The sequence below is a fragment of the Phaseolus vulgaris genome, chromosome 2 (assembly GCF_051622355.1).
Source record: "Phaseolus vulgaris cultivar YP4 chromosome 2, ASM5162235v1, whole genome shotgun sequence".
In the NCBI taxonomy this organism is placed as follows: Eukaryota; Viridiplantae; Streptophyta; class Magnoliopsida; order Fabales; family Fabaceae; genus Phaseolus; species Phaseolus vulgaris.
In genome coordinates this window covers 24,531,706-24,558,476 of record NC_143499.1, presented here as the reverse complement: position 1 = coordinate 24,558,476, position 26,771 = coordinate 24,531,706, and the positions used below count along the sequence as shown (strand labels likewise).

Here is a 26,771-nt window from a genome sequence, read left to right as displayed (position 1 = left end):
TGGAGGTAATAAGAGAATTGGTGATGGAATTTTGAATTATTTGGATAAAATAAAAAGGAAAGGAGGAAGAGACAAAAATACAATCTGCTATTAACTTTGGTTTTTTTTTTCTATTCTTAACCCAAAAATCAAACCAACTAAACGTTTATTCCTGCATCTCCATATGTTTTTCGCCATCCCACATTAAATATGAAAATACTTTTTTTTTCCTTCTTATGTCACCCCATGCATAATTTAGAAGATATTTTCGAATCTAGTAGTGTTCTTTTGATTTATTAAATCTATAATCAAGTTAAAATCTGAATTACATAATTCGAAAGTTAATATTGGATTTAGAAATAACTTTCGGATTACGTACTTTGGAATATATTTAAAAATATGGTATTCTAGATTACATAATGCGAAAATCTCTTCTAGATTTGAGAGTAACTCATTCCAGATTACATAATCTAAAAGTTAAACTCATATAAAAAAAGACTTCCAGATTATGTAATATGGAAGCTAATCACGAATATGAAAAAACTTTTAAATTACATAATCCAAAAGTTAATTATGAATCTGAAAAAAAAAACTTCTGAATTATGTAATTCAGGATATAAAATACACTTTAACTTTTTTTACAAAAGGACATTTTTAAAATAGAAAAATTTATGGGAATGATACAAGAACAATGTATAGAGGTGCAGGAAGAATCAATCCGAAAACATTAGTGTTTTTTCTTATTCTCCAACCAACCAAAGCATGAAACAAGCCCATTTTCAAAGTTTGAAACTATACTATATAAAACATTAAAGACTAAGCATAATATACATTTAATTATCATCTTTGAATTGTTACATACACATAATCAAGACAACAAAAATACAAGTCGTTACCATAAATATAAATTTACTATTTTATAAAAATTATATAATAAAATTTATAATCAATTAATAATATAAAAAATCTATTTAAGATTTAATGGATTAATTGATTAATAAATACTTCTTATATATACTTTAATTACTATAGTTAAATTTAATAAAACAAATTATTATTATAAGGAACGGAGAAAAAGCACTAAAATAATATTAACTCACATCAGACAATTTTTTTTTTATAATTTATAATTAGTAATAGATGATATAATAGTTCAACCCATATATGTATCTACAACTTAAAAGAATATTAACAAACATTTCATATTCTCATTTTACCTTTAATTATATTTTAAAATATAAAATTATTCATATGATAAAAGTAACGGCATATCAACAACTTAACAGTTACAAATCCTCTTTCAACTACAAATTATACACATAATCTTTTGTAACAACTAATGTAAAGTAAATGAAATTCAAGTAAATCTAAAATAGAGATTAGAAAATAATTTTCTAAAACCATAAAAATCTTCCACGTGTTTGATTTAAAAGGAATTTTAATATCTTGAATATCTCTTAAGAATATTTAAACCTAATTAACAAATATGAAGTTAAGTTATCAAGTGCTAAAATGATGCATTATCAAAAGATAAAAGATCAAATTTCCATTTATTTCCAACAAACAAATCTCCCTCTTTATATAAACACAATTTGACATGCAAGGTTTCATAATTTTCCTGCGCAGAAAGAAAGGTTGAGCGATGGACTTATCAGGAGAAAGTACAAGTAAGTTTGAGAAGTAGCAGTGTTTATGTTTATGGATCGTGATTTAGCAATCTCATAATTTGAAATTTAATGTTGTTGATGGTATATTCAGGATCAGGTTACAGCTACAGCAGGACAACGTTCGGGATGAATGAGCGTATGAGTTACAACATCTCCATATCTGCTTCCAATGAGACCACTACTCTGAATCCTGCTGCTATTTTGAGATTCACCATCAAAGTTTTTCTTCGAAATGAACCTCGAATTCCAATACATTATCGCTCTTCTACTCCCATACCGAGCCAAACCTTCTTCCAAGAGGGTCTATGTTTCTTGCGGACACTGTTATCATCATTATCATCGCACAGACTCTTCAGCGCTGAGGCTATTGAGGACATAGTAGAGTCGGTTGCTTTTGAAGTTCGAGATATCTTCCAAGTTGATGATGCTGGTCCTTCTTCTTCGGAATATCAACCGCCAGAAATTCCTGTGTGTGTTGTAATCAATGTTGCTGATAACAGCATGCTTGCGGCAAGGCAAGACCCTGCGGCGCTTACTTTGAGAATGGTGCCAGCAACGACAGAAGCCATTGAAACGTCGGTGAAGAAATCTACGGTTGTGGAGAGTGGGTGTTATTGTTCAGTATGCTTGGAAGAAGTGGTTGTGAATGGTGAGTGCTACACACTGCCATGTAATCACTTCTTTCATAAAAAATGTATTGTGCGCTGGCTATACACCAGTCACACCTGCCCCTTGTGTCGCTACCCTCTGCCAGTTTCGAAAGAGTAGCAACAAGAGTTTCATAATTAGGTTTTGTTAACAATTTTATCGGTTATTTATTAGAATAGACAAAAAAATTAATTACAGATTTTTTAAGTGGATGTTTTCATCCAACTTTAGTGTCACCTGTCACCTGTTATTACAAGCATTAGTATACAAGGTTTGAGGCTAAGAATTAGAGAGGAGAAATTGAGTTTATATCAGGATACCAAATTCTGTAATAATGTGCTGCTGATGTTTGTATGATTTTGTTTAGCTTTTAAGGCTAACTGGATCTAGAGTCATGTTGAATTAAATTTAGTTTCACTATGGACCTTATATTTCAAGCGATATAAAGTATAAACTTAAATATTATAAGATTCAATGACTAATAAGCTTATATATAGAATTCACTATCACATACGTATGGACAAAACCAGTGACCACTATACTCTTATAAGCTTTTCCATGATTTAACTGTTAATACTTCTTTTTCTTTTTCTTTCTTTTAGAGCGGAGCTCTTCAATCTTTTATTTTTATTTGAGTCAGAAAATGAATAGGAGGAGGGAAAGGGATTGTGGAATTTTTCAAAACAGAGAATCTGAATCCTGAACTATGTTCTCTAACTTCTCACCATTGACTATCACTTGCGAGGACAAACAAATACCTTTTATTTGATTGAGCATTTTAGTTATCATTGTCATGTAGCATCGAGCTTGCGTGAGAGTTTTGCAGCTTATGTACGTGAGACACTTTCACCCGTTTTGTTGCCTATAAACTATGTATGACTTCATGTTTTTTTTTAAAAAGGAAAAAAGTGAAAAAAAACGAACAAGTTACTCCATAAACAAGAACTAAATGGTAGGAACTTTTTTTTATATAACTTAATTAAATTCTTGTTTTAAATGTGCATAAATTAATTTTAATTTCATTTTTTTTCTTCTTATTGTTCTCTCTTCTAAAACTACTTACGAAAAAACTTGGCATGAACTCAAAAAGATACTTCTCATTCCTTTGGCATTGCAAATTGAAAAATCATACAAAGAGATGATACAGTTATCTAGCGATACTTGTTTAACATATTTAATGGTAAAAAAAGAACTACGTCGTTGCACCTTCAGCTAAATAACTGGCAGAACATCCGTGAGTTCTCCCTCCCAGTTGTGTTGTGATATTTCTTTACAGCTTGTCAGCCTCTAAACGCCTGAATGGAACAGTTGCTGCTGTAACCTTGATCCCCCCTCTTCTTTAATTTACAGATACAAAACCTGCTTTGTCGGTAAGAATGAGTAAATAAACATACTCCTAGAGCTTAACAGCAGCAAAACAATTCTCCAGCACTCCATTTAACCATTAAGAAAATGAGAATCTTGAGAAAAGTGATAGGGCAGATCCTGAAGCATCACTTGCAGGAGTTGGTGGAACTTCTGTTGATTTGTGATATGCCTGTTGACACTTCTGAATCTGCACTCACGATTAAATGCAGAAAAAATTGCTTATTTTCAGTTACTAAAAAAACAGAACTTTTGATTTTATAAAAAGTTACGCCACTAAAAGAAATTGCTTTATCATAAAATAATTAAGAAAAATAACTGTTAGGCCATTTTATCGATCAGCCTTTGTTTCAGTAGAGCACATTCTCCTAAAAGAATTTGGTACAGAGTGATTTCCAACGAAAAAACCCTTAATTTTAATTTTTGAGATGTAAGCACTTTACAGAGAGTGCAACCCTTTACTTTGCACACTTTCATAAAGTCTTATCTTAAGATGGAAAATAGAAGATGACAAAATTACCTCTTCTGGACTAAACTGAAGCAGCATTCCAATAACTGGAAGCAATACCTCAACTTCACCTGATCAAATAAATTATTAACATTAATAGCTTCTCAATCTAGTTAATAAATATAAAGGAGATAAAAAGAAGGATTACTTTATTTTGTTTTCAAAATTCATACCAGTCTCAAGCAGCTTTAAGATAACATTCTTCAAATATGTCATATCTACACCTTCCCTTTTTTTTGATCTTTCCATGTTGCGAAACTCAGTCTTTAACATTGCCTCCTACAGTTATAGAATATTTGGAAATTTATAAGCCTAGATTTTCATAAACAAAAACAACAAAAGTGTTATCCCGCTTGGAGAGGTCGACTACATGGATGATTCAACACCATTCGGCTAGGTTAGGTTTCCATAAACATGTAATTAAAATAAAATAGTTCTAATGAATGCTCAATTATCTGTTTATTTTTTAAGTCACAAATTTAAAAAATGATGTAGCAACAGAAAAAACAAGTACTATAGTAAGACCTTTCCCTGAAAAGAGGACCTACTGAAATTATAGGATATCAGAGACAGAGTGAGGAAAAGGAAAATACAGAGACTAAATACTCTGAATTTGATATGGAGCTATTTATGACATTTTTTCATATGGAATTACAATTACAAAATTTTGGCACATATAAATACCTGTTGGTTGTGGAGACGATTCTCACGTTCAAGCTCCTCAATTTCTTCCTAAAACACCAATATTATATTATATTATATTGTATTACAAATGAAAGGGAGATGACCAGATGGGTGATATGAGATAGATGTTCTAAAAATGTTAAGACATACTTGAAGAGCTAAAATATGACGCTGTGACTGTGCTAACTCTTCCTCTCTCTGCGCTTGTTGTCTAGCCAAAAGCTGAAATTATGACAATATTTATTGAAAAACAGATGAAATGATAGAATCTAAAGAAAATACTAAATACATGCAATAGAGTCTGAAAGAAATAGTTTTGTATATTTTGAATAAAAAATCTCTCCTCAACTTCCAGAACATTCTCCCCTCCAAAAAAACTAATAAAGAGATGGTGAGATCACTAAATATTTTCTATCAAATCTGACCAAATTGCTATGCACTACTTCCAAAAAAGGGGAAAAAATAACAATATTACAGAGATAAATGATTTAAACTGAAAATTGAGAATGAAAATGCTATACCAGAATTTGCTGTTCTGCAGCTGAGGGGCTTAAATTTGTTGAATCCAATTTATGCAAGGCTGTACATAACATTTGAAGAAATAAATGTCACTCAACACCACCCCTAAATGCTTGACTTGTGAAAGCATTTAACATCAATATGATAAAACATTCGTAACATTGAAGAGATGCTTAAAAGAAACTTTGCAAGTGGAACAACTTCATACTAAAAATAAATTACTACCTGTTGTGTAATAATCATTTTGATCGACCTGACATCATTAGACAGCATTGTGAAACCAGCAAAATGAATATCCAGACCATGAAATGAGTACAAGATCAATCTCTTAAATCTCATGATAATGAAAAAGGAGATAAAAAACATACTTGTGGTCTTGATTGAAGAGACTGACGAAGATTCTTATTTTCATCTAAAAGTCTGGATATTTCATAGTCTTTCTCCTCTATCATTCTATCAGCAAGATCATGAAATGAAGCATGCTCTTCCTAAAATTTATAGATTCAATTAGCACAAGAGACAGGAAATGGGGAGTCCAAGCACAGGTTTAATGATATGCAGATTACCTTCAGTTTTTTACATCGCTGTTTGAGCTCTTCCAATTCCTTTTGTTTATCTTTTGTGGCAATTGCTTCATTTTCAACCTTCATTGCCTCACATTTGACTGCAAAGTTTGATCTCAATTAACATCTTATACCAAATTCATACATACAGGAGAATTAAAGAAGGTATAAGCAACTATTTAACCAAGTAGCAGAGTGTATTACTTCTCCATGTTTCTTCTACATTTTTAAGACTTAGTCCCCATTCCTCTTTCTCTTTTAGGTGCTGAGCATTAACTGAGTCAAGCTTTATTTCTAAGCTCCTTATCTGTTGCTTGACATTTTCAAGGGTTGTGTCTCTGAAAATCATAAAATGAGAGATTGTTGACTGCTCCACACTCAACAGCAAGAAGGGAATTACAATAGTGTATCTAACTTTTTACCTAAGCCATAAGCACAAATCAATGACATGCAAGTTTTTCACAAAATCAGTTACTTGTGATTCATCTTTTACTTTCAATTATATTCTCATAATAGCTAGTATTCAAAATCAGGCAAACAAACCCATAAAAAATTGTCAATATATATGACACCTTTCTGCAAGTTCTTTCTCATGATTAGCCATAGCAGATTGAAGATCTTGAAGAACTTTATCCCTTTCTTCTGTTATTGATAATACTTCATTTTCAACCTCCTGAAGAAAATTAAGAATGTAAATGGTGATTGATTTATATACGTTACTTGAACAATGTCTTCTACAAAGGACTGATAAAATGTACTTTCAGAGTTTCCTCTAGAGCTTTGAGTTGTTCAGAATCTTTAGCAGCAGCCAGTTCAGCATCTTTCTTTTGAAGAAGTGCATGTGCACGAACTTTGTATGAAGAAAATTCCTTCTCTAGAGAGCTGATCTGCAGTGGCACAAAAACCCACGTCAAAGATCAGACATGTAGTTTTGTAAATGATTTGTCTTGTCTTTGTATGTCTGCTGCCAAGGGACTAATCAACAACCATTCAAGGGATAACACTATTTTGTCAATTATAGGCTGCAGTGTTATGAATATAAAGAGATGAAAATATCATATTCTTTAAAGTAATAACTATTTTGTTGTCCTAGTAGTGTCTAATCTATGACAAAACATTCCGACAAAAACCTCAAACTGCATCCAGATACTATTACTGAACATTACCAGATACAACTTAGAAACAGGATTGTCTCATAGAACAGGAATTCTATATGACATCACATTATCACATAACATACTTCCTAATTTAAATAAGAAAATATTCTGAAGCTCAATAAAACTCTCTAAGCTACAAGAACAAGCTATAGATCAGCATTGATTTAATTTGTTTAATTAGAACCTCTTTTTTGGCAGCCAACAATTCTACATCTCTCGTATTGAGGATCCTCGTTTGTGCGGATACCTCTGACTCCAGCTGACCTGACAATTGTCAAAAGCATAAATAAGCATATTAAAATGAATAATAAAGCTTATAGAAGGATCAAAATGTACTTCTTATTTTGGCTACTTCAACTTCTGCACGTATGCAGTTGCTCTCTGCAATGTCAAGTTTTGCTTTAAGTGCCTGCGAAGCAGTTTCCCAGCTTTCCCTTTCTTTTCCCTGAACACACCACAGATCAAGATTAAAGCAACAATATTACCAAACAGTTCAGTATTAAGTTCAGAAACAAAAAAACCTCCAACTTTCTAAACATTCCAATTTCTCTTCAAATACCCCTCCTTTATGCCTAGGCCAAAACCAATTCCAGTAAAAGGCATCCCAGATGGAAACCCATCCAGCCACATCACCCATAGAATAAGGAGAATGAAGACCTAGAGCTTTGTTAAGGACTTATTAGCACATACAAGAAGACCAGAACTCAGCTGACTTCAGAAAGACCAAGTCAATATCTTTTTGGGTCAAGCTTTAATATTAAGTTTAGGATTTTATTTGGGCCATGTATTAGGCCTTGGTTCAATTTTGGACTTTGTATTTGGCCTAATAGAAGAGTAGGTACGTATAGTAATAAAGTGGGTGCGTATTCTAATGTGACTCACCACTTGGCATGTGAAACATGGGTGTGGCATGAGAAGCATGAACGTCCACATGGCTCTTCCTCAATGGAGAGGCTCCCCGCCAATTAAGAGGTGACATTTGTCAACCTCTCATTTGAGAGGAATCTCTCAAATGGTAGGAAGACACAAATGAGAGGATCATGAACATGAAACATGTGACACCACTTGTCACCTTGTCAATGGAAAGTTTTTAGGTTAAAATTCTTATTTTTAGACATCCAAGTCTCCTATAAATAGGACTATTCCTCTCTTGTAACTTTTAACTTGAATTGAGTAAGAAATTTATGCCAAAATGTTGTTTCACTTGACTCAAGTTCACCCTATGTAGCACCAATTTGTGTGTGTCTAGCCTAGGACTCTTTAGAAGTTGGCATCACCTCTTCTAAACCTCTACTTCTACACCTCAAATTCACCTTTCTAATTTGACATATAACTCCATATAGCTTCCGCATTTCCTCCATAGAAACCATTCAAAATTATAAACACCAAAACACTCAAAGGATTCAAGACCGGGTTTGCATCACTAAACATTCCCATTTCTCTTCAAATACTCCTCCTTTCCTAGGCCAAAAACAATTCCAGTAAAAGGCACCCCAGATGGTTAAAACCACAATTTTTTCCCCACTTGTAAAGGGAAAGAACATTTATGACAATTAAATTAACATATGTAAAAATAGAAGACCACTCGGAAAGATAAATCATAAAGGAATTTAATTAAGTGATTGAACATCTAAAATAACTGTTTCAGTTAACTAACTTCTGAGAAGTCAATGCACTATGGGCAACTTCATTCCTGATCGTACAAGCACAATTTTAGTGGAAAGCTCAACCCAAATAACTAGTTAAGGAAATCATTTATCCATTTAAACAAATGTACGCTGAAGTAAATAATACATCTTTTGAATTTGCATAAAAATTGTGATCAATAAATTACAATTCTAGATGCTTCCATGTCTAGAAGACACAAAAATTTATGAGTAGAATAAGTGACCAAAAAGCCCCTAAATAGTTATTTAGTCAGTTACTAAGTGGATTCAAGTTGTCTAAGTGACATAGACAGAATAAATAACGAGACATTACACAAAATAAAATAGAAGCTTCATTGTCTAAAATAAGTCACATATTATGAATTTTTCTAATGTTTTATTCTCTATTAATTTTAAAATTGAATTTATGCATTATTGAACTGATTTTGTACATTGTTTAAATGTAAACGTCAAACAATGTCAGATATATGAATAAAATCATAACAAACATTCTTGGTTAAGGGAAAGGGAGCACAGGAAGAGAAATGGACAAAAAGTGGAAAACTAATTTACACATTCAGAAGTCAGGAGGATCATACATGCTCCTCTTTTAGGTGAGAAAGCTCTCCTTTCACACTTTCCACCGCTGCCCTGAGTCGTACTGCTTCCCCAGTTGATGCTGCTTCCATCTCTGCAATTCTGGATTCTTTTTCTGCAACTAGAACCTGGAGGCATTAGTGGATTGAGCAAGGTCAGGTCATCAGCTGGAAACTTCAGACATGTTCAGGAGAACATTTACTTATATATGAACTGACCAGCACCACTTCATCAATCCAGAAAATAACTTTTATTCTTCTATTACAACTCATTTAATTATCTATAGAACTAGCCCATTGACTGCAAACTTAATATTTCGAGAGAATCTAACTTGTTAAATATGCTGCAAGACATTATGTGCTACACATGCACGCAAAATTTTATAAGAACTGTTAAATTTAAATTTGAGTTAAATATCCTACAAAAAATACATGCTAGACAATACCAGATTTGTAAGAAATGCCCAAGAATAAGAAACCCATCAGCTGATGCAGCTCATTCTCAAATGTCTCTAAATCAGATTAATTCAAGGCCTGGTAACAGCTTAAAAGAAAGCTTCAACCTTTATAAAATTAGATTGGTTGGTGGTTTCTGATCCCAAAACCCACCTATAAATGGTCTGGTCACCTTAAGCCCTAGCAGGCATTTACTCAGAAGAAGCTGCTCACTAAAATAGCTAACACTTAAGACTGAAATATATGGAAAAAAAAAGAGCTTGAGAGATTGATTATCTCTTAGGTGATCCTTGTTATTTATAGAGGAAAATACATCAGGAATACCGTGAGGTTCAAGAAGAAAATTACATCAAGAATACCAAGACATACAAGAAAAAGCTATATCTAGGTAATTAATGCTAATAAGAAAAATAACATTTTAGGACAGACTTTTTAACACTAACCATAAACTAAAAAACACAGCTATATATGAATAAATCGTTAAAATTTGGAAATCAACACTCCTTCAACCAGCTCATGAAACAAATTTCCAACTCAGAAAAGTGTCTTTTTTCCCCATCTTGAAACAAATCGAGTATGGAAAAAGCTCCTGATCATTGAACTCACCTGCAGTGAAGAAATGGATTCAGTTGCCTTACTTCTGTCAGACAACGCATCATTAAGTTGAGCCTCCAAACTCTCTATATTCTGCACAAAAAAACCATTGAGTTGAAGCCAAAGCACAACTAGATTCTAAATACAGAGAACAGATTATAGAATTTAACCTTTTATTCAGTAAAAGAATAAATTTGAGGAGGGGTAAAATAATATATTAGAATATGGTGTCCTCCTAAAACATAAAAAATGAAAACAGTCAGCCAAAAATGCTAGAGCATGCATACCTTTTGATGCTTAGCTGAGAGCTCAACTAGTGCAGCTTGCCTTTTTTCTTCAGCAGCCTGAAGCAACCCTCTCATATCTTCCAACATCTGAGTAATCAATTTTATTCAAGGAACATAGTTATATATAACAACTTTTAAATGATGTGCTACCAAATGAACATACACAAAAGTGACAATAATAGGACTCAGTCCAGAACACCATGCAAAGGAATGGGGTAGAGATATGATCCAATGAAAAGGCAAATATGAATATACTTTGGCTTAAATGTAATTCGGTACTTGAGAAACAATTAGGGTATAAAATTCAGTTTGCAGAATATTAACAAGTCAAATGCAAAGCATCATTTATTTAGTTTACAGCCATAAATAGATAATGAAGTTAAGTTACATACACAAACATCCACGTGAAACAGTCATAATCAGACATCATCATGAAAGAACACGAATAAATATACAGGAGATTTGATATCTAATTAGGTTTATATATATCCAAATGAAATAAACATTTCAATAATGAAAATGAAGTATGTACCTGTTCCTTTTCTGCAAGTGACTGTTGCAATACTTCAAGAGCGCTCTCTTTAGGTTGCAATGAACGTCTTAAATCTTCAATGGTATCTCGAAGACTGGGCAACATAGATTTTTACATCAATAATTACAAATGGGTGTTAGAGTGAGTATATACATAGGTCTGATTGGACAAGTTTCTCTATTAGGATTTCCGAGAGAAAAATACAAAGAAAATGAAATTGTCTTCTGAATTAAAATTAGTTATGCATAAACTAATTTGTATAAGCTCTCTTATGTTACTTCCCAAAATTTTATTTTAACTTCTCCAGAATTTTATTTTAACTTGTGCATAAACTAATATTAACTCATGGAAAAGTCAATTTCACTTTTATCTTTATATTTTCTCTCTTCTTATGGAGAAACTTTCCATACAGGTCCACAGTCTATAGTGGAGTCTAGTCTCATACATTAGTTATGACATATTATAGTATATTTATAACAAACATTCTTATGGAACAACTAATCAATATGAAACAATGAACCCAACACAAAAGACAAAAAAACACTACCTCCCATGCATGTGTGCCTTTCTTTGCATGTCATAATTAAAAAATGAAAAGTAAAACCAGTCAGGCATGAATAAAAAATGGGGTGAAATGAAAGGTGGTAGAAGTTGGTGTGCTTAGACCATTGCAGCACAAATAACCTTTAAATGAGGTTTGGATGACCTATTAGAAGCACAAACTATTATATCTCATATCATTCCTACAGTACAAATAATTGAGAAACTAACTTCTCATGAAAAAAAACTAAAGATGCACAAGTTTCCAACTAATGGATGTACTCATCAATCATCATGATGAAAAGCAATTTCCTTACTTGTTGTTTGCACTTCTTAGTTGTTGTCTATCACCATCCATGGCTTTCAATGCCTCGTTTGCTTGCTTCCTAGTACGCTCTAATTCTTGTTGCATTGCCAACTGTTGGGATGATGCTCGTGCTGCAATTTCATTCACCTCAGAGAAACGGGCCTCAAGATCATCTTTTTCCTATGAACAAAATTTCTCAAGTAAGACTAAACACATAAATAAATCCTGTGAAGTGCCATTAGAATGTAAGTTGTTTCAATGGATTTTTCTGAAGCACTAAACAAGAACTTCCTGACTTATTGTACTTACATAAGAATTCTGGAGTTCAGAGTTCATCATTAAAAGACAGCCAATGTACTCTCGTTACAAAATTTCTATCATAAGAGAGTAATACCATTTACACAAACTATTAATTAGGCTACACTGAACAAATTTTAGAGGGAGGGATGGGGGGAGCTTAACAATGGCCACTAGAACAGCAGTTTGTGATAAAAGATTGATAAATGTAGTACTGATTTTAGAAAATATACACAATATCAGCATAAAAAAATTAAAAAGAAGAAAATAATGTAGAATCACCTTTTGAATTTCTTGAATGCGCTGCTTTGCTCGCTTGTGAAGCCTATTAAACTTGGAGTCAAGTTCAGAATATTTCTCATCCCGCTCTTTTGTTTCTTGGTCCAACTTCGTTTGAGCTACACAAGAAAAAGTAATGCACTGGGTTCATTCTACGGAAGATAAAGCCGTTTAGAGCAATGTTAATTCTCTTTAGCCTGTATGATATCAGGAGCCACTAAACATATTGTTTATATTTATATCATTCTTAAACTGCAAGAGGAAGAAAACCGAATCTGTAGGTGAAGGAATTGGTTTTAGAAGCAAAACTGGCTTCCAAACAAGTAATAATACAAACAGTAATATGTAATGTAAGTCAAGTTTGTTCATTTATAATTGATGAATCAGTCTCGCTGTTTAACACAATCATAACCAGACCTTCTGCAAGCTTTTCAGAGAGCTCTTGGCCCTTTGCTTCTGCCTCTGAGTATAACGATTGAAGATGCTTCAAAGCCTCCTCTGAAGCAATTCTTGTTTGCTTTTCTTCCAGAAATTCTTTATTTAACAATTGTATTTTTTCCTTTAGTTCTTTCACAATGTCAGAATCCGTATCTTCTAAGCCACCAACTCCTTTCTGTATACTAGAATCACTATGTACACTGTTTACATTTTTAAATCCCTCAAACTGGGACTTGAAGTAGTCATTCTGAAACCTGAGGTCCATAGCCATTTCTAGAAGCTGATCGTCAGTATCAGCAGGACCTTGATTGCCATCAGACAATCCATTTCCCAATAGAATATTCCCATTGCTTCCATCGTCGTAATGATGATCCGCATCAGGAAAATGCTCCTCAGGTCTTGCAGAATCTTCCGCGTGACTGTCCATCATTCCTCCAGTATCCCCTTCACCCGATGCAATCAACCTCTTGCAACACAAGTCTTACCAGCATAAGCTGCAATTGGAAAGTCAATAACCATGATGAACCCACTATGTTACGAAATACAGACACAAACTTTCAACCGCGTATTGATTCATAATCACTTAAAGATATACATATTAAAGCGTAAAACATTCACACGCACGTATTATTTAAAGCTTCAATCACAAATCCCAAAGGCAAATGGAGCAATATAATATTTAAATTACTTCCACTTGAACATTGAAATGTTCCACAATGAAAACCCATAAAATCGAATTAATCACGATTTTTCACCATAAGAAATAAACAGGTTACGTAATAAACGTAAAACAGAGTTAATTTTGGCGACATTTGATTCTCTTCCTAAAATACCTTGTGATGCGTGCAACGGAATTGGAATTCAATGCGAAACAAGTAACGTCATTGAATTAGGAGAAATATTCAAAAGTGAAGGTTCCACAATTGAATGTACCTGAGTGTGGGGAACCTGTGTTACGGAATGAAGGACAGAATTTGGCAAATAAACGATGCTAAATCGATTTGAACGCGGAAGCGCCGGTGGAGGTGAGATCGCCGGTGGCAGAATGGATCTCACGCCGGCGTGCACGCGAAGGAGAGCAGAAAACGTTGCCGTTTCAGGATGTCCCAGACACTGACTATTACGAACTTGGGAAGAGGATTTGGATCCAGGAATAATGATGTAATATTTAGATTCGACGAGGGTATTTTAGTAATATTGCTCAAACTGATTTTGAGCGTTTAGAAATTATAAAATTTAGATTTATATTAAATTGTATTTATAACACTTCCATATTTGTAATAAAAAAATATTACATTTAAATACTCAAAATCATTTAAGAGGAAAACACATATTGCTAAATCGTTGTATTGATATGAAAAATAATAAGAAAAAACATATATGCATATTTAGAGCATAGTTATATTTTGAAATACATTTAAAATTGCTTTTTTGGTACAGAGTGTAACGTTCCACACATCACATATAAATACTAACAATTTTGCGAACTTTAAGTCTGAAATATGTAATTCCAAATAAATATATTTTATAAATAAAAACTTAACTATATATCTTAGTATTTTAAAATAGTATAATAAAATAACGTAAAATATTTTATTGTATCATAACACATACAATATGTAAAAAAAAATATTAGAAGTTTATGCTATTAATATTATATCATTTATATTTATACAACTTTTATATATCACTTAACAACTTGTGTAAGATATATATATTAAACATGTTTATAAAAAATAGATGAAAATTGACTAAGATTTGAGGATAATTTATAAATAATTATTGTACTTCGTTACATGCACCTAATTAGTATAGATAAAGGAACTTTCTATAATTTCTTATAACTGGAATTTTAGTTTATATCATTTAAAATAAGTGAAATTTTAATATCTTATTTTATTAATGATTTACTATTTTATACACATCACAATCCAATTAAGCTAATAATCATCGTTGATGACATCAATACTAAGTATATTTGGTTTAAAACATCAATTTTCACTTAAATATTCAATTATAAGCATTAAATAAACATTTAAAATATACTCGTATATCTATTTAATCAAGCAATTATTATAAATAGTAAAGTCATATAAATAATACACAAAAGAAAATTTTCAGAATTTTAGAAATAACGTGAAAAAAAAAAGTTTAGAGAGATAATGACATTTATAAAATAAATTATTATATGAAATTCCAATTTAAATATTAAACATAATACATAATTTTAATCGTTATTTTTTAATCATTCATACCAAGCATAGTTCTTACATCTATTTACATCATCTTGTTAAATCATTTAGTTGATAATTAAAAACAAGAGAATATATATATATATATATATATATATATATTATGTGTAATTCTCCATTTGTATATAGGCTTAATAATTTTTTTTTCATTTTCATTTCCGCCTTACTTTCTTTATTTTTTAATTTGGTTATATTTTTAAAAATACATATCAATATAATATTTTTTTTTATCAATGTCAAATATAAATAATCAATTATCATTTGTTATTCGCGCCACAAGGATAAGATATTACCATCAGTGGAAAAATATATTAATTCAATTTTAAAAGAATGAATACCAGATAAAAAAAACGTGCAAATATTAAATTGAGTTTGGAAAAAAATTATGATAATAGTGAAATAAAACAATTATTAAATTTGTTATATAGAACATATATAAAATGACTTTTTATATTTCACATACAAAAAATTGTTCCTAAGTGATCTCAAATTAAAATATTGTAACAGCGGAAGGTTTGTGAGATCAACTACTATTTATCTTCACTTATAATTGAAACGGTAATGAGCGAAAATAGAAAATATAAAATAAATCATTGAAATTGTGATCACTGTACATGAAGAACAATTAAATTATTTTTACCAAACTGCTATATTTTACTTTTTAAAATTACTAAACGTTATACATTTTTTTAAACTGTGTTTTATATATATATATATAAATATATAATGAGTGTATAAATTATTTTTTATTTTATTCTCAATAATATGTTTAAGTCATAATATATAGTTTATAATGAATAATTTTTCATTGTGTTCATAATTTTTTTTTCTATTTCATCTTTAATAATAGTTTAAAATTATAATATAGAGTTCATGATAGTATATTAGTCATAATGAAAGACATCTATATACAATACTGAAAAAAAAAACATAATGAAGTACAATAAAAAAAATTAATACAGATTGAGAAGAAAATCTCACCTAGATTAAAAAAATAATTACTGATATTCTACACACACATATAATTAAGTTATAAATATTTAGAATGTTTCATTCTATATAATAAAATATTTTTATAATAACACAATTTTAATTCAATTTAAATTAATAATATATATATAATTATCTTATTTTCATATAATAAATAAAATCATATAAAGTAATATATATATATATATAAAAAGTCAAGACAGCGTCATAAAAAGTAAGGACGCATTTCTATAGAAATAAATAATTTTGTTATAAGCTTATTTTAATAGTTTTTTTTTAAAATTAGTTTTAGTTAACATTAAACATATAACTCATATTCATTGCCAAATTATATACTACATGAAAAATAAAACAAAAATTCTTATGTGCTGGAAAAAAAAGACAAACAAAACATCTTCTCCATTAACAAAAAGTTTGATTTTTTAACTGCATGGAAAACTAATGAACTATGTATTTGAAGAGCTAAATACTAGATCGAACATTTGCTAAAAAAAAGTGAAGTTAAAAGGCAGAAATTAGATTAAATAGCATTTGCTTCTAAGTTTGTCTACAGATATTTGCTTTACTGGTGCAACAACTCCGGCACTCAGCAGCACAAACTGAAATTATGAAAAGTATAAAGTACTGTTGATATACGAATTCCACGTTATCATTTTGAACTGATCCTGATTCTAATATTATTTATAACATCATACTTCCTTTGAAGGTAATGAATGTCAAATGAGATCTACACTGCCCAACCTCTCAATTGTTAACTTCATTTCTATCTGGATTTTGAGATCCTGGAACATTTTAAGAAATTCAGATTTTAGATAGACAGGAAGGGAGGGGGAACTGAAAAAGCTTGGTAAACAACATGAACAATGTAGCAAGTACGCCATGAGTACAGGAAATGACGCATCATTTGAAGTATTGAAATTTTCAGTCTAGTGAAATTTTTTTCTCATATTCAAACAGGATAATAAGACAAGAAGAAAGCTAACCATTGGGCATTTCATCTCTGAAGTTATTAGCTACTTGCGAGAAAAAATCTTTAGTAGCATCTGTAGAATCACAAAGAACACAAATTATGCAAAATATAAGGATCACACATGCACCCTGAAATATTGGGATAACAGTAACAATTCTTATACAAACATTGCCTAGATCATAAAAAACAGGTTAAAGGGGTTGTAGAAACCAAAGCAGGATATTCAATAAGTACTAAGTGCAGGTATGGTTTGGCATTTAGAGCTCCAGATCCACGTTTTGGATGTGAAATATTAGAACTATTCAAAGTGATTTTAGTTTGAATGTGGATCTCGACTTGATTCAAGTGAAACCAAACATGCACTAAAGTAAGGATTAGGGGGTTCTTTATTGATAAATTTCTTATAATATGAATTAAAAAGTTATTTCAGATATATTTTCAATTTTCATAGTAACAAAGACATGCGACACTATAAGCATAATATATCAACAACTTTAGGCCAACTACTTATAATAGAAATTGTCCTAGTAGACTGATAGATTGAATCACAGGACGAAAGAGATCGAAGACTTTGAGCCGGAGACCCTTATCTTTAACAAGAGAGAGAGAGAGAGAGAGAGAAGTAATTCTGAAGGGTAAGTCATTCTCCAAGTGTTGCTTACCATGCTTCATGGTTAAAGATGGATCATGGTCCTGTAGACCACTAATAACTTTAGCTGGTATTCCAGCCGCAATGCTACAAATAAAGCAAGTGAAACAATAAGAAAACATCTTTCATTACAACAAAAGAATCCAGGAAGAAGCTGCAAGTACTGAACATTGTGTGAAAGATATATTCATTGGTACCTGTGGGGAGGAACATCTTTTAACACAAGGGAACCTGCAGCTATCATCGCACCTTCACCAATCTTTATATTCCCAAGTATGGTTGCACTAGCTCCAATTAGTGCCCCTTCACCTACTTTGGGATGGCGATCACCTATTTCCTTCCCTGTGCCTCCTAATGTTACACCCTGTCAAAACGAGATATATCATGCATAGAGCATAATGAATAGGCGTTTAAAAAATAGTTTTAATTCAAAATAAAAATAAATATTATAAATTATTTTTTTAAAATTTTCTCTTCTTAGAGATAAATAAAATAGAAGCGGAGTTGAAAAGTAGAATCAGATTAGCTTTTCAGAAACTGTTTTCAGGATAGTTGTATTGTATCAGTGGAAGGTTGAGCAGAGAACATAAAAGAAGATGTTTTCTAATTACTGTCAGTCTCTTTAGTACAAAATATGAAGCTGTTGAGAACATGTATACTCAAATAACTCATAATCTTTTCCTCTTGTGCAAGAATCAATATGTTAAAATGATATCATCTAGGAAATAATATAAAAACTAATTTATTTGGGATGATTAAAGTTTGTTTTAAGAGCTAGCAAAACATAATCATAAAAGAAATTGATGAAGAATCACAACTCACATGCATCAATGAAACTCTGTTTCCAACAATAGCAGTTTCACCAATAACCACACCTGTCCCATGATCTAATAAAATTCCCTCCCCAATTTTCGCAGCTATGTAAAAAAAAACATAAAAACACAAAGTTCAATATAATAATAATCAAAAGCAAAGGGCTTTCAACATCTTTAATTGAGAGGCAAACATCCTTTAAGACAAAAATCAAATTATTATCTTGTTATAAATAAAAAATAAAGAAATCAATTATCTAAGTGTCACCATGAATTAAAGATTGAACCCTCAAAGTTACATTCTGCCTTCGTAATCTCTTTTTCCTTATGCAGAAAATAAGTTGTCCAGCACAACATGATTGTATTTCCTACAATACATTGTTTTCTTCTAATAGAAATTTGTAACTGTTAATTAATTGCTTTCCTGACATTTCCTAAAGCAAAATGATGGCGTACAAACATTAAGAATGCCAACTTCTTTCCTAATTTGTCATAGATTTGCAAGCAAAAACTAAACCAATATACCTGGATGAATGTCCACTCCAAAAACCTGTGGTAAAAGACAAGGGCTTGGATGATCAGCATCAGAAAAATGAAACTTCCTTGTATTTATGAGATTCATCAATGTAACCAACTAGAAAACTACCTCACTAACACGGCTTTGCAAAGCCAGGGCCAAGACTTTACGTCCTTGGTGCCACAATGCATGGGCTACTCGATGTACTTGCAGAGCATGATAACCCTGTGGACATAGCACAACATTAAACGTCAAAAAGAGTTCTATAAATGTCAAAGTAGTATTTTTGTAATTATAAATAAAAGTAAAAGGCGATTCTGAAGTAAGTCAAACTTTACTTTCACAAAAAAGTTTGCACTCACAAGAATAATTTCCAAGGAGACTGATATTTCAATTAAATTCCATTTCCAAGGAAGGACTAACTCTTAATTACATAAATAATGCATTAGAACTGCATCAATGTATCAAGAGTGGAAAGTGGAAGAGAACAGAGACTTACCTTCATGTACAAAAGTGCGGAGCAATAGGACAAACACGCAGGGTCCCGATCTTTAAATGCCTGTTCAGAATACGGCCCCAACATAAAATTCAAATAACTCTACCATACACCATCAAAACACTTTAAACAACCAGAGTTACAACAAAGACTTAATTGCATTTTTATTCTAGATTTCGTTAACCAATGTCTAAAATAAATTTAAAAAGTAGAAATTATGGGAGAAACTATTAAAACTCAGTAGGAAGTTGATTTTTATGCGGCCCAATTAAAAAAATCACTTTTAATTTCTTAATCAGTACCTGGCATTGAGCAGCGTTTATCTTTAATTTTTAGTCTGTCTGATATTAATGATGTGTGATTTAGGTTAGGTAGGTACGTACGTACAGTATCCTAGGTAAGAAACATAGATCATTTGAATGACAGTGACCAAAACTGGACATAATAATAACATAACATGAAATTGAAAAAACAAGACTGGCCAATGTCATGTTCAGTATTCTGCTAGCTTTGTTAAGAATGGAATAAATCAAGTTCAATTGATAACAATTAACGGGAGACTAAAAATGCAAGTAATGAAGGTAAAACGGAAAAAAAAACCTGAACATCAAGGCGAATGGATCGTTGGATAGGTTTGTCATGCAGAATGACATTGCAGAAAATATCCATGAGCTGAGTGGCCAAGAGAGTAGCGTTTTGGAGACGGTTGGCGACGACAAAGGCCAATGCCTGTTCGAAGCAATCATGCGCCAAAATACTAGCGTACAAGAAGCTACTCAAAATCGGCTCCTTCTCCGCCTACACGTACATACACGGTTACACAATTTCACAAACACGATAAATGCAATTAAAACCAAATGAAAGAGTGAGTTAATTGAATTGACCTCGAGCTTGGCCTCGTCTCTGACGGCGTTCCAAATAGGGTCGGGTCCGTCCAATTCGGGTTCGGGTGTGGGGTCGGGGGCGCCCATGGCGTAGACGGGGAAGAGACGGTGGGCGGAGGAGAGAGAGCGGAGGGAAATGGGGTCTGCGTCGGCGTCGTCGTTGAGACGGCAGTGGTGGGCGGAGAGAGGGCAGCGTTGGACCATGTCTTGGGTAGTGAGCCAGGCGCGGTGGTGGTGGCGGCTGAGACAAGCCATGGCAGGGGTTGAAATAGATGCTATTCTCCTCGTGTTTTGCTTTAGATTGTGGTGATTCTGCTGCGTTTCACACCCTCTACCAGGCGTAACTGTTCTACATACACAAAAGGTGAAGCTATGGAAATTAAATTAATTTTTTATAATTATTAATTAGGAACTTACTAAGATTTCCATGGTCCTAAAAATAGTATAATAATAATAGTAATAAAATAAATATGCTGTTAGAAAATTATAGTGAGTGAGTGTGTGATGATGAAAAGGGAAAGCTGAGAAATGACAAAAATGGTAGCAACTACACTCAAATCAAAGTGGCATTGTGAATGGTTGAGGATGTTCAACATGCACAAACAACTTTTGAATGCAAAAGCTAAGGTTGCCTCATGTTCTGTCCCTACCCCTCATTCTTTTTTCATACAGAATAAAGTACTACACTGTTATTCTTTTCATCAAAAAAAATTCTTGCAAAAGTTAATGTATCATGTTTCCATTAAAAAAACTCTATTATCAAAAATCACCTTCAGCTAAATCTCTTCTCCCTACTATCAATATTTTTATTTTTTTAATATTTTAAAATATCACTAGAATAGCTATCTTGTCACTCACACTGTTTATAAAGTAAAATTGCTCACAAGTGATTGTATATTATATGGTGCAGGGGTATTGGTCTCCTTTTTCCCTTATTTTTAAAATAAACATTATTTTAATAAATTAAGCAGTTTTATTTTTATTTTTATATGTTTATTAAGTCAAGTAAATCACGTCAGTCAAGAAGATATTGAAAAATATTAATAATCGATTTAAGATTTAGAGTTTAAAATATTTAACATATTAAAATAAGAAAATGAAATACATAAAAGTAATATACAATAAATTTAATATTATTATTTAAAAAATATACATTAAGTATAACTTATAAATAAAATAGTTCGTTATAAATAATATAAATAAAAATAATTAAATAAAAATAAGATATATTTTTATTAATATATTATTATTTTAATACTTAATTACATGAGAATATTTTGTAAAATCATTCTTCACCAAGTAGGAGAAAAAAGAAAAAGAAAAACTAGAAACAATTGTTTGTTGAGCCGGTACTGTTTCTTTTAAAAATAAGCAACTTTATAAGTAAAATTCTGCTGATTTTAAAAGCAGATTCTGAATAAGTTTATTCATACTCATTATTTTAAAAAGATACTTTTTTTAATAAAATAAGTACATTTTTGCTTTTTAATGGGTTTGCTTAATTTGTTTATTTGAAAAAATAAATAGTTTTCTACTTATTTTAAAAGGAAACTCTGAGTGAGTTTGTTCGTATTTATTATTTAAAAAAAAATTAATAAAATAAGCATATTTTATGTTTTTAATGTGTTTATATAATCTCTTTATTTAAAAACAGTATTTTTTTCTTCTAACTAAATTATATTTATTTCTTGAAAATAAGTTTTTTTTTTAAATATTTACTTCCAGTTTAATAAAATTTAGTTTTTTAAAATTGATTATTTTGAAAGTACTTATTTTAAGAAAAAAACATACTATTATAATATATGTAACTAAACTCCCAAATAGGAGGCAACAACGACTTTTTTTTTTATAAAAAAAAAAACAGTGTTTAGCTGGGTCAATAAGATGATTATGGTAAATTTGTTTAAATTATTGACAGAAAAAAAATCACTTATTATAACTCTTAAAAAAATCATTCAAAATAAACAATTTAATTTATTAGAAAAATGTTTGTCATAAAAAGTAACCATAACATAAGAGAGAAAGTAATTTTAACAAGAAAATTATTTAATTTCTTAAAAAGAACCCATGTCAGTTTTGTTTACATAAATTACTCCTTTTAAAAATTATTATAATGAAACCAACTCAACGTTAATCAGTGTCCCCTTACCAGTTAAAAAAATATTTTTTTTATTGAAATGAATAAAAATGTGTTCTGTACTAACTTTTTACTGGTTTAATTGATTTTCAACAACAAAAATAAACCTTTTACTATTTTGATAAGAACAATTATTAACCAGACCCATAAAACAAACAGTCCATACCATAGAAGAATAAAAATGAGTAAAATCAATTAAATTAAAAGAAAAAGACTTTCATCAAGACTAATTAATTATATTTGTTTAATTTTTCATTTATTGTGCATTCTAAACAATGGATCAAGTGGGTATTGATTTTGATCAAGTGGTCAATCTCCTAAATTAGTCAATAAAATAAATGATTTTTCTATCACTCTTGTATAAAATTTTAATTCATATGTATGAAGCTAATTAGCACAAGCATTAGATTATATCAACTAACTTTATGGCAATCCCAGAGTAAGAAAAAAATTCTTTATTCTTATTTTTATTGTTATTATCAATTTTAGTTTGACAAAAACAGATAATAATTATTAAAAATTATATTTTAAATTTAACTTAACCATATATAAAATCAATTCATAATATTCTTATATTATATCTGTAAAACTATATTTATATATTTATAAGTAATTCAATAATAAATAGTTTATAAATTAATAAATTTTGAATAAAATAAATTTTAAATAATTCTAATATCAAATAAAAAAATATATTTAAGTTTAATTTAACTTTATAATTAATTTATAACATAAAATTTTAATTTTAATTTTAATAAAAATATTTTATAATATATAAATAAATATAAATCTTATCTATAAACTAATTTGATAAGATTGAAGAATTTTAAATTTTATTTCTTAATAAATTCCAGTTATATATTATAAAATGGTATTGTTTTTATTTGAACAAAAAAATTAAAAGAATAAAATATTATATGACAAACCAATGATTAAGAAATAAGTTGTATTGTCTCCTAGCTTGCTCTAGTAGTGGAAGAGCCACCTTCAATTTTCCACAAACTCTGCCACTTTTATTTGATTGATGTGTTTGATGCAAATCTTCATGGAGTGTTTCCTTTTGGATCTTTTTGATTCTCAATGTGCCTTTATTATATATATATATATATATATATATATATATAGCTGAACATCACTTGCTTCTATTGTATGTGGTCTTCTAAACGTCCAGAGACATCTTTTTCCACTAAGCCCAGCTTCCACCTCTAAAAAATAATCAAATATAACAACCCACCCTTCAAATATATATCATTCAAAATAATCAATAGTTTTCATAAATATTATTCATTATTAAAATAATAAAAAAATGTTTCTAATCAATTATATTACTTAATATTTCTTTTATAAAAAAAATTATGTTAAATATTACTATATAAATTAACGTCTTAAATAAACTCACACTCAAATAATAACAATTATTTGTTGTTATATAAAAAATATTATTATTAAAAAAATATTAAACTATACATAAATAAACGGTATCTATTCTTAAAAAATATAAGAACAAAATTTATTATGCTAATAAAATAATTGATACATAAATAAACGGTATCTATTCTTAAAAAATATAAGAACGAAATTTATAATGCTAATAAAATAATTCTCTTAAATTTAGTTGATGATACATTTTCTTATATATAATATCACTATTTAATGTAAATAATTCTTAAAAAAAAATTATTAACACATTTGTTTTCTTTTATCAAAATGAATGATTTTTATGCAACACTTACATAGCTATTAACTTAATTTTTTACTGTATATTAGCTTTTGGGTCTTTGTTATGATTGTTAAAATGAATTTCACTCAATAAACTAGTTTTAAAAATCTGTATAGTGGATCAAATCAAATCAAAATAATTATTATCTAAAAACTTAACTATTTTTCCAACTAATTCGTTTAACCACGAATTAAATGAACATACATCACTTTATAAGTTTATGGATCAACCTCTTTTATAGCATGATTATTGTATTTAAAATTACAAAACATATTAATTTTTAAAACATATACATGAATTATAATTTATATATAAATAATAATAATTTAATTTTAGTAATATGTCATAACTTTTAAAAAATATTTCTTTATTTTTTTAAAAAGAATAGAAAAAATGACCAATTGGTTCAATATATGATTAAGCTAAATAAAAATTATAATGTCTTTAAAATAAAAATCATTACAAATTTATTAAATTATGTGTTAAGTCAAATCACATCCACTTGTCCAAAGTTCTAAGTACAGTATCTTTGGTTCCCTTTCTTTTTTAGGAAATCAAACATGTGGAAGTGGCTAATCCACTATTTTAAAAGATCATAATATTTATTATAAAAAATAATTAATAATAATTAATTTATAAACAAAAAATTATTAATTATTATAATAACTAAATTATATTATTTAAATAAAAAAATATTTAATTTTTTATTATTATTAATAAAAAATTATAAATTAGTATCAATATTTTAAATTAATTTAATAAAATTTATTTTAAATATTAATATTTTTTAATTTATAAAATATTATTTAATTTAGCCATTATAATAACTATTTCCAAAAAAATTGAAATCTTAATCTATTGTCTAAGGGACAAAAAAAAACATTTCCTATTTTAAACATGCATACAGCCAGAATAAAAAGAAAGATTGAATAAGTTTTTTTATGTAGGCTAAATATAATATAATAAATATTAAATATACTATATCTGTCATTCCTAAAATTAAGTTTGAAGCTATTTCAAATTATAAATGAGTTGGGTGCATTAACGATAATAGTGCTCCTGGTCCTGATGGTTTTGGTGGTGTTTTCTATCATTCTTGCTGGGAAATTATTGGGACAGATGTTTGCAATACTGTTCAACAGTTTTTTAAACAAAACTGGGTTCTTCCTGGAATGAATAGTAATGTGGTATCTCTTATTCCAAAGGTTCTGGGTGTTGATTCCATTAAAGATTACAAGCCAATTGTTGTTGCTAATTTCAAGTTTAAGATTATTTCCAATATACTGGCGGATAGGCTTGCACTTGTGGCTGCTAGAATTATTTCTCCTAATCAATATGGATTTGTGCAGGGTAGACAGATTCAGGATTGCATTGGTATTGCTTCTGAAGCTATTAACCTGCTTTCTAAAAAGGTTAGAGGAGGTAATGTGGCTTACAAAGTTGATATTCATAAAGCTTTTGACACTCTAAGTTGGAAGTTCTTATTATTAGTTTTAAAACGCTTTGGTTTTCACCCCTCATTTGTCGGTTGGATTAGTACAATTTTCCGTTCAGCTATGCTTTCTATAAGAATAAGTGGTAGTTTGGTGGGTTTTTTTCCTTGCAGTCGAGGGTAAGACAAGGTGATCCATTGTCTCCTTTACTTTTCTGTCTTGCAGAGGAAGTTCTTAGTAGAGGTCTCTTTAAGCTTGTGAATGATAAGAAGATTTTAAATATGGCCAGTCCGCACGGTTATCTCACTCCCTCTCATATTTTGTATGCTGATGACATATTTATTTTTTGTAGGGGGATATTAAGTCTCTTAGAAATTTGAATTCTTTTCTTAAAACATATGGTGATTTTTCTGGTCAATATATTAATAACTCTAAAAGTAGTTTCTTCACCATGGATAATTCTCCAAGATTTGTCACCAAAATTCAAAATATTCTTTCCTGTAGTCATGGTTGTTTGCCTTTCCATTATTTAGGAGTGCCTATCTTTGTTGGTGCTCCAAAGTGTCGGTTTCTTCAACCTTTGGCTGATAAAGTTAAATTGAAGCTAGCATCTTGGAAAGGTAAATCTCTTAGCATGATGGGTCGAATTCAGCTGGTCAATACAGTGATTACTGGATCTCTAGCTTATAGTTTTAATATGTTTAAATGGCCTGTTTCACTTATTAAGCAAGTTGAGCAGTGGTGTCGAAATTTTATTTAGACTGGTGATATTCTGAAAAAAGGTATTGCTACCGTTAATTGGGGGAAAATTTGTTCACCTCTTGAGGATGGAGGCTTGAATATCATTAA

General features: G+C 30.1%; 2 protein-coding genes across 2 annotated transcripts; both read right to left on the bottom strand.

Annotated features, from left to right (window-relative positions):
* Positions 1–3,371: 3,371 nt before the first annotated feature.
* On the bottom strand, positions 3,372–14,228 carry ATGRIP (Golgi-localized GRIP domain-containing protein). Its single transcript, XM_068612566.1, has 22 exons — positions 13,996–14,228; positions 13,042–13,556; positions 12,628–12,743; positions 12,059–12,228; positions 11,202–11,295; positions 10,670–10,756; positions 10,395–10,475; positions 9,336–9,461; positions 7,427–7,535; positions 7,275–7,354; positions 6,692–6,820; positions 6,506–6,606; positions 6,138–6,271; positions 5,937–6,034; positions 5,739–5,858; positions 5,596–5,623; positions 5,373–5,431; positions 5,002–5,073; positions 4,852–4,899; positions 4,341–4,446; positions 4,180–4,238; positions 3,372–3,849 (listed from the first exon to the last, which is right to left on the bottom strand). The coding sequence occupies exons 2-22, from the start codon at positions 13,490–13,492 to the stop codon at positions 3,739–3,741; spliced, it is 2,379 nt and encodes a 792-aa protein (XP_068468667.1). The 5' UTR covers positions 13,493–13,556; positions 13,996–14,228; the 3' UTR covers positions 3,372–3,738.
* A 2,572-nt stretch (positions 14,229–16,800) lies between these two features.
* LOC137811017 (serine acetyltransferase 2) lies at positions 16,801–21,213 on the bottom strand. Its single transcript, XM_068612565.1, has 10 exons — positions 20,633–21,213; positions 20,349–20,546; positions 19,752–19,811; positions 19,382–19,477; positions 19,261–19,285; positions 18,746–18,840; positions 18,121–18,287; positions 17,937–18,010; positions 17,288–17,347; positions 16,801–17,086 (listed from the first exon to the last, which is right to left on the bottom strand). The coding sequence occupies exons 1-10, from the start codon at positions 20,885–20,887 to the stop codon at positions 17,049–17,051; spliced, it is 1,068 nt and encodes a 355-aa protein (XP_068468666.1). The 5' UTR covers positions 20,888–21,213; the 3' UTR covers positions 16,801–17,048.
* Positions 21,214–26,771: the final 5,558 nt, after the last annotated feature.

What these genes read in the sequence shown, in the direction of transcription:
- LOC137811017 (XM_068612565.1), bottom strand. Translation starts at nt 20,887, where the DNA reads ATGGCTTGTCTCAGCCGCCACCACCACCGCGCCTGGCTCACTACCCAA. An exon ending in GAGACGAGGCCAAGCTCGAG is followed by an intron (nt 20,547 to 20,632) that starts GTCAATTCAATT and finishes ATGTACGTGTAG; the next exon opens with GCGGAGAAGGAGCCGATTTT. An exon ending in CAGAGATGAAATGCCCAATG is followed by an intron (nt 17,087 to 17,287) that starts GTTAGCTTTCTT and finishes AAAATGTTCCAG; the next exon opens with GATCTCAAAATCCAGATAGA.
- ATGRIP (XM_068612566.1), bottom strand. Translation starts at nt 13,492, where the DNA reads ATGATGGACAGTCACGCGGAAGATTCTGCAAGACCTGAGGAGCATTTT. An exon ending in AATCCATTTCTTCACTGCAG is followed by an intron (nt 9,462 to 10,394) that starts GTGAGTTCAATG and finishes TAATGCCTCCAG; the next exon opens with GTTCTAGTTGCAGAAAAAGA. An exon ending in TTCAGTTTAGTCCAGAAGAG is followed by an intron (nt 3,850 to 4,179) that starts GTAATTTTGTCA and finishes TCGTGAGTGCAG; the next exon opens with ATTCAGAAGTGTCAACAGGC.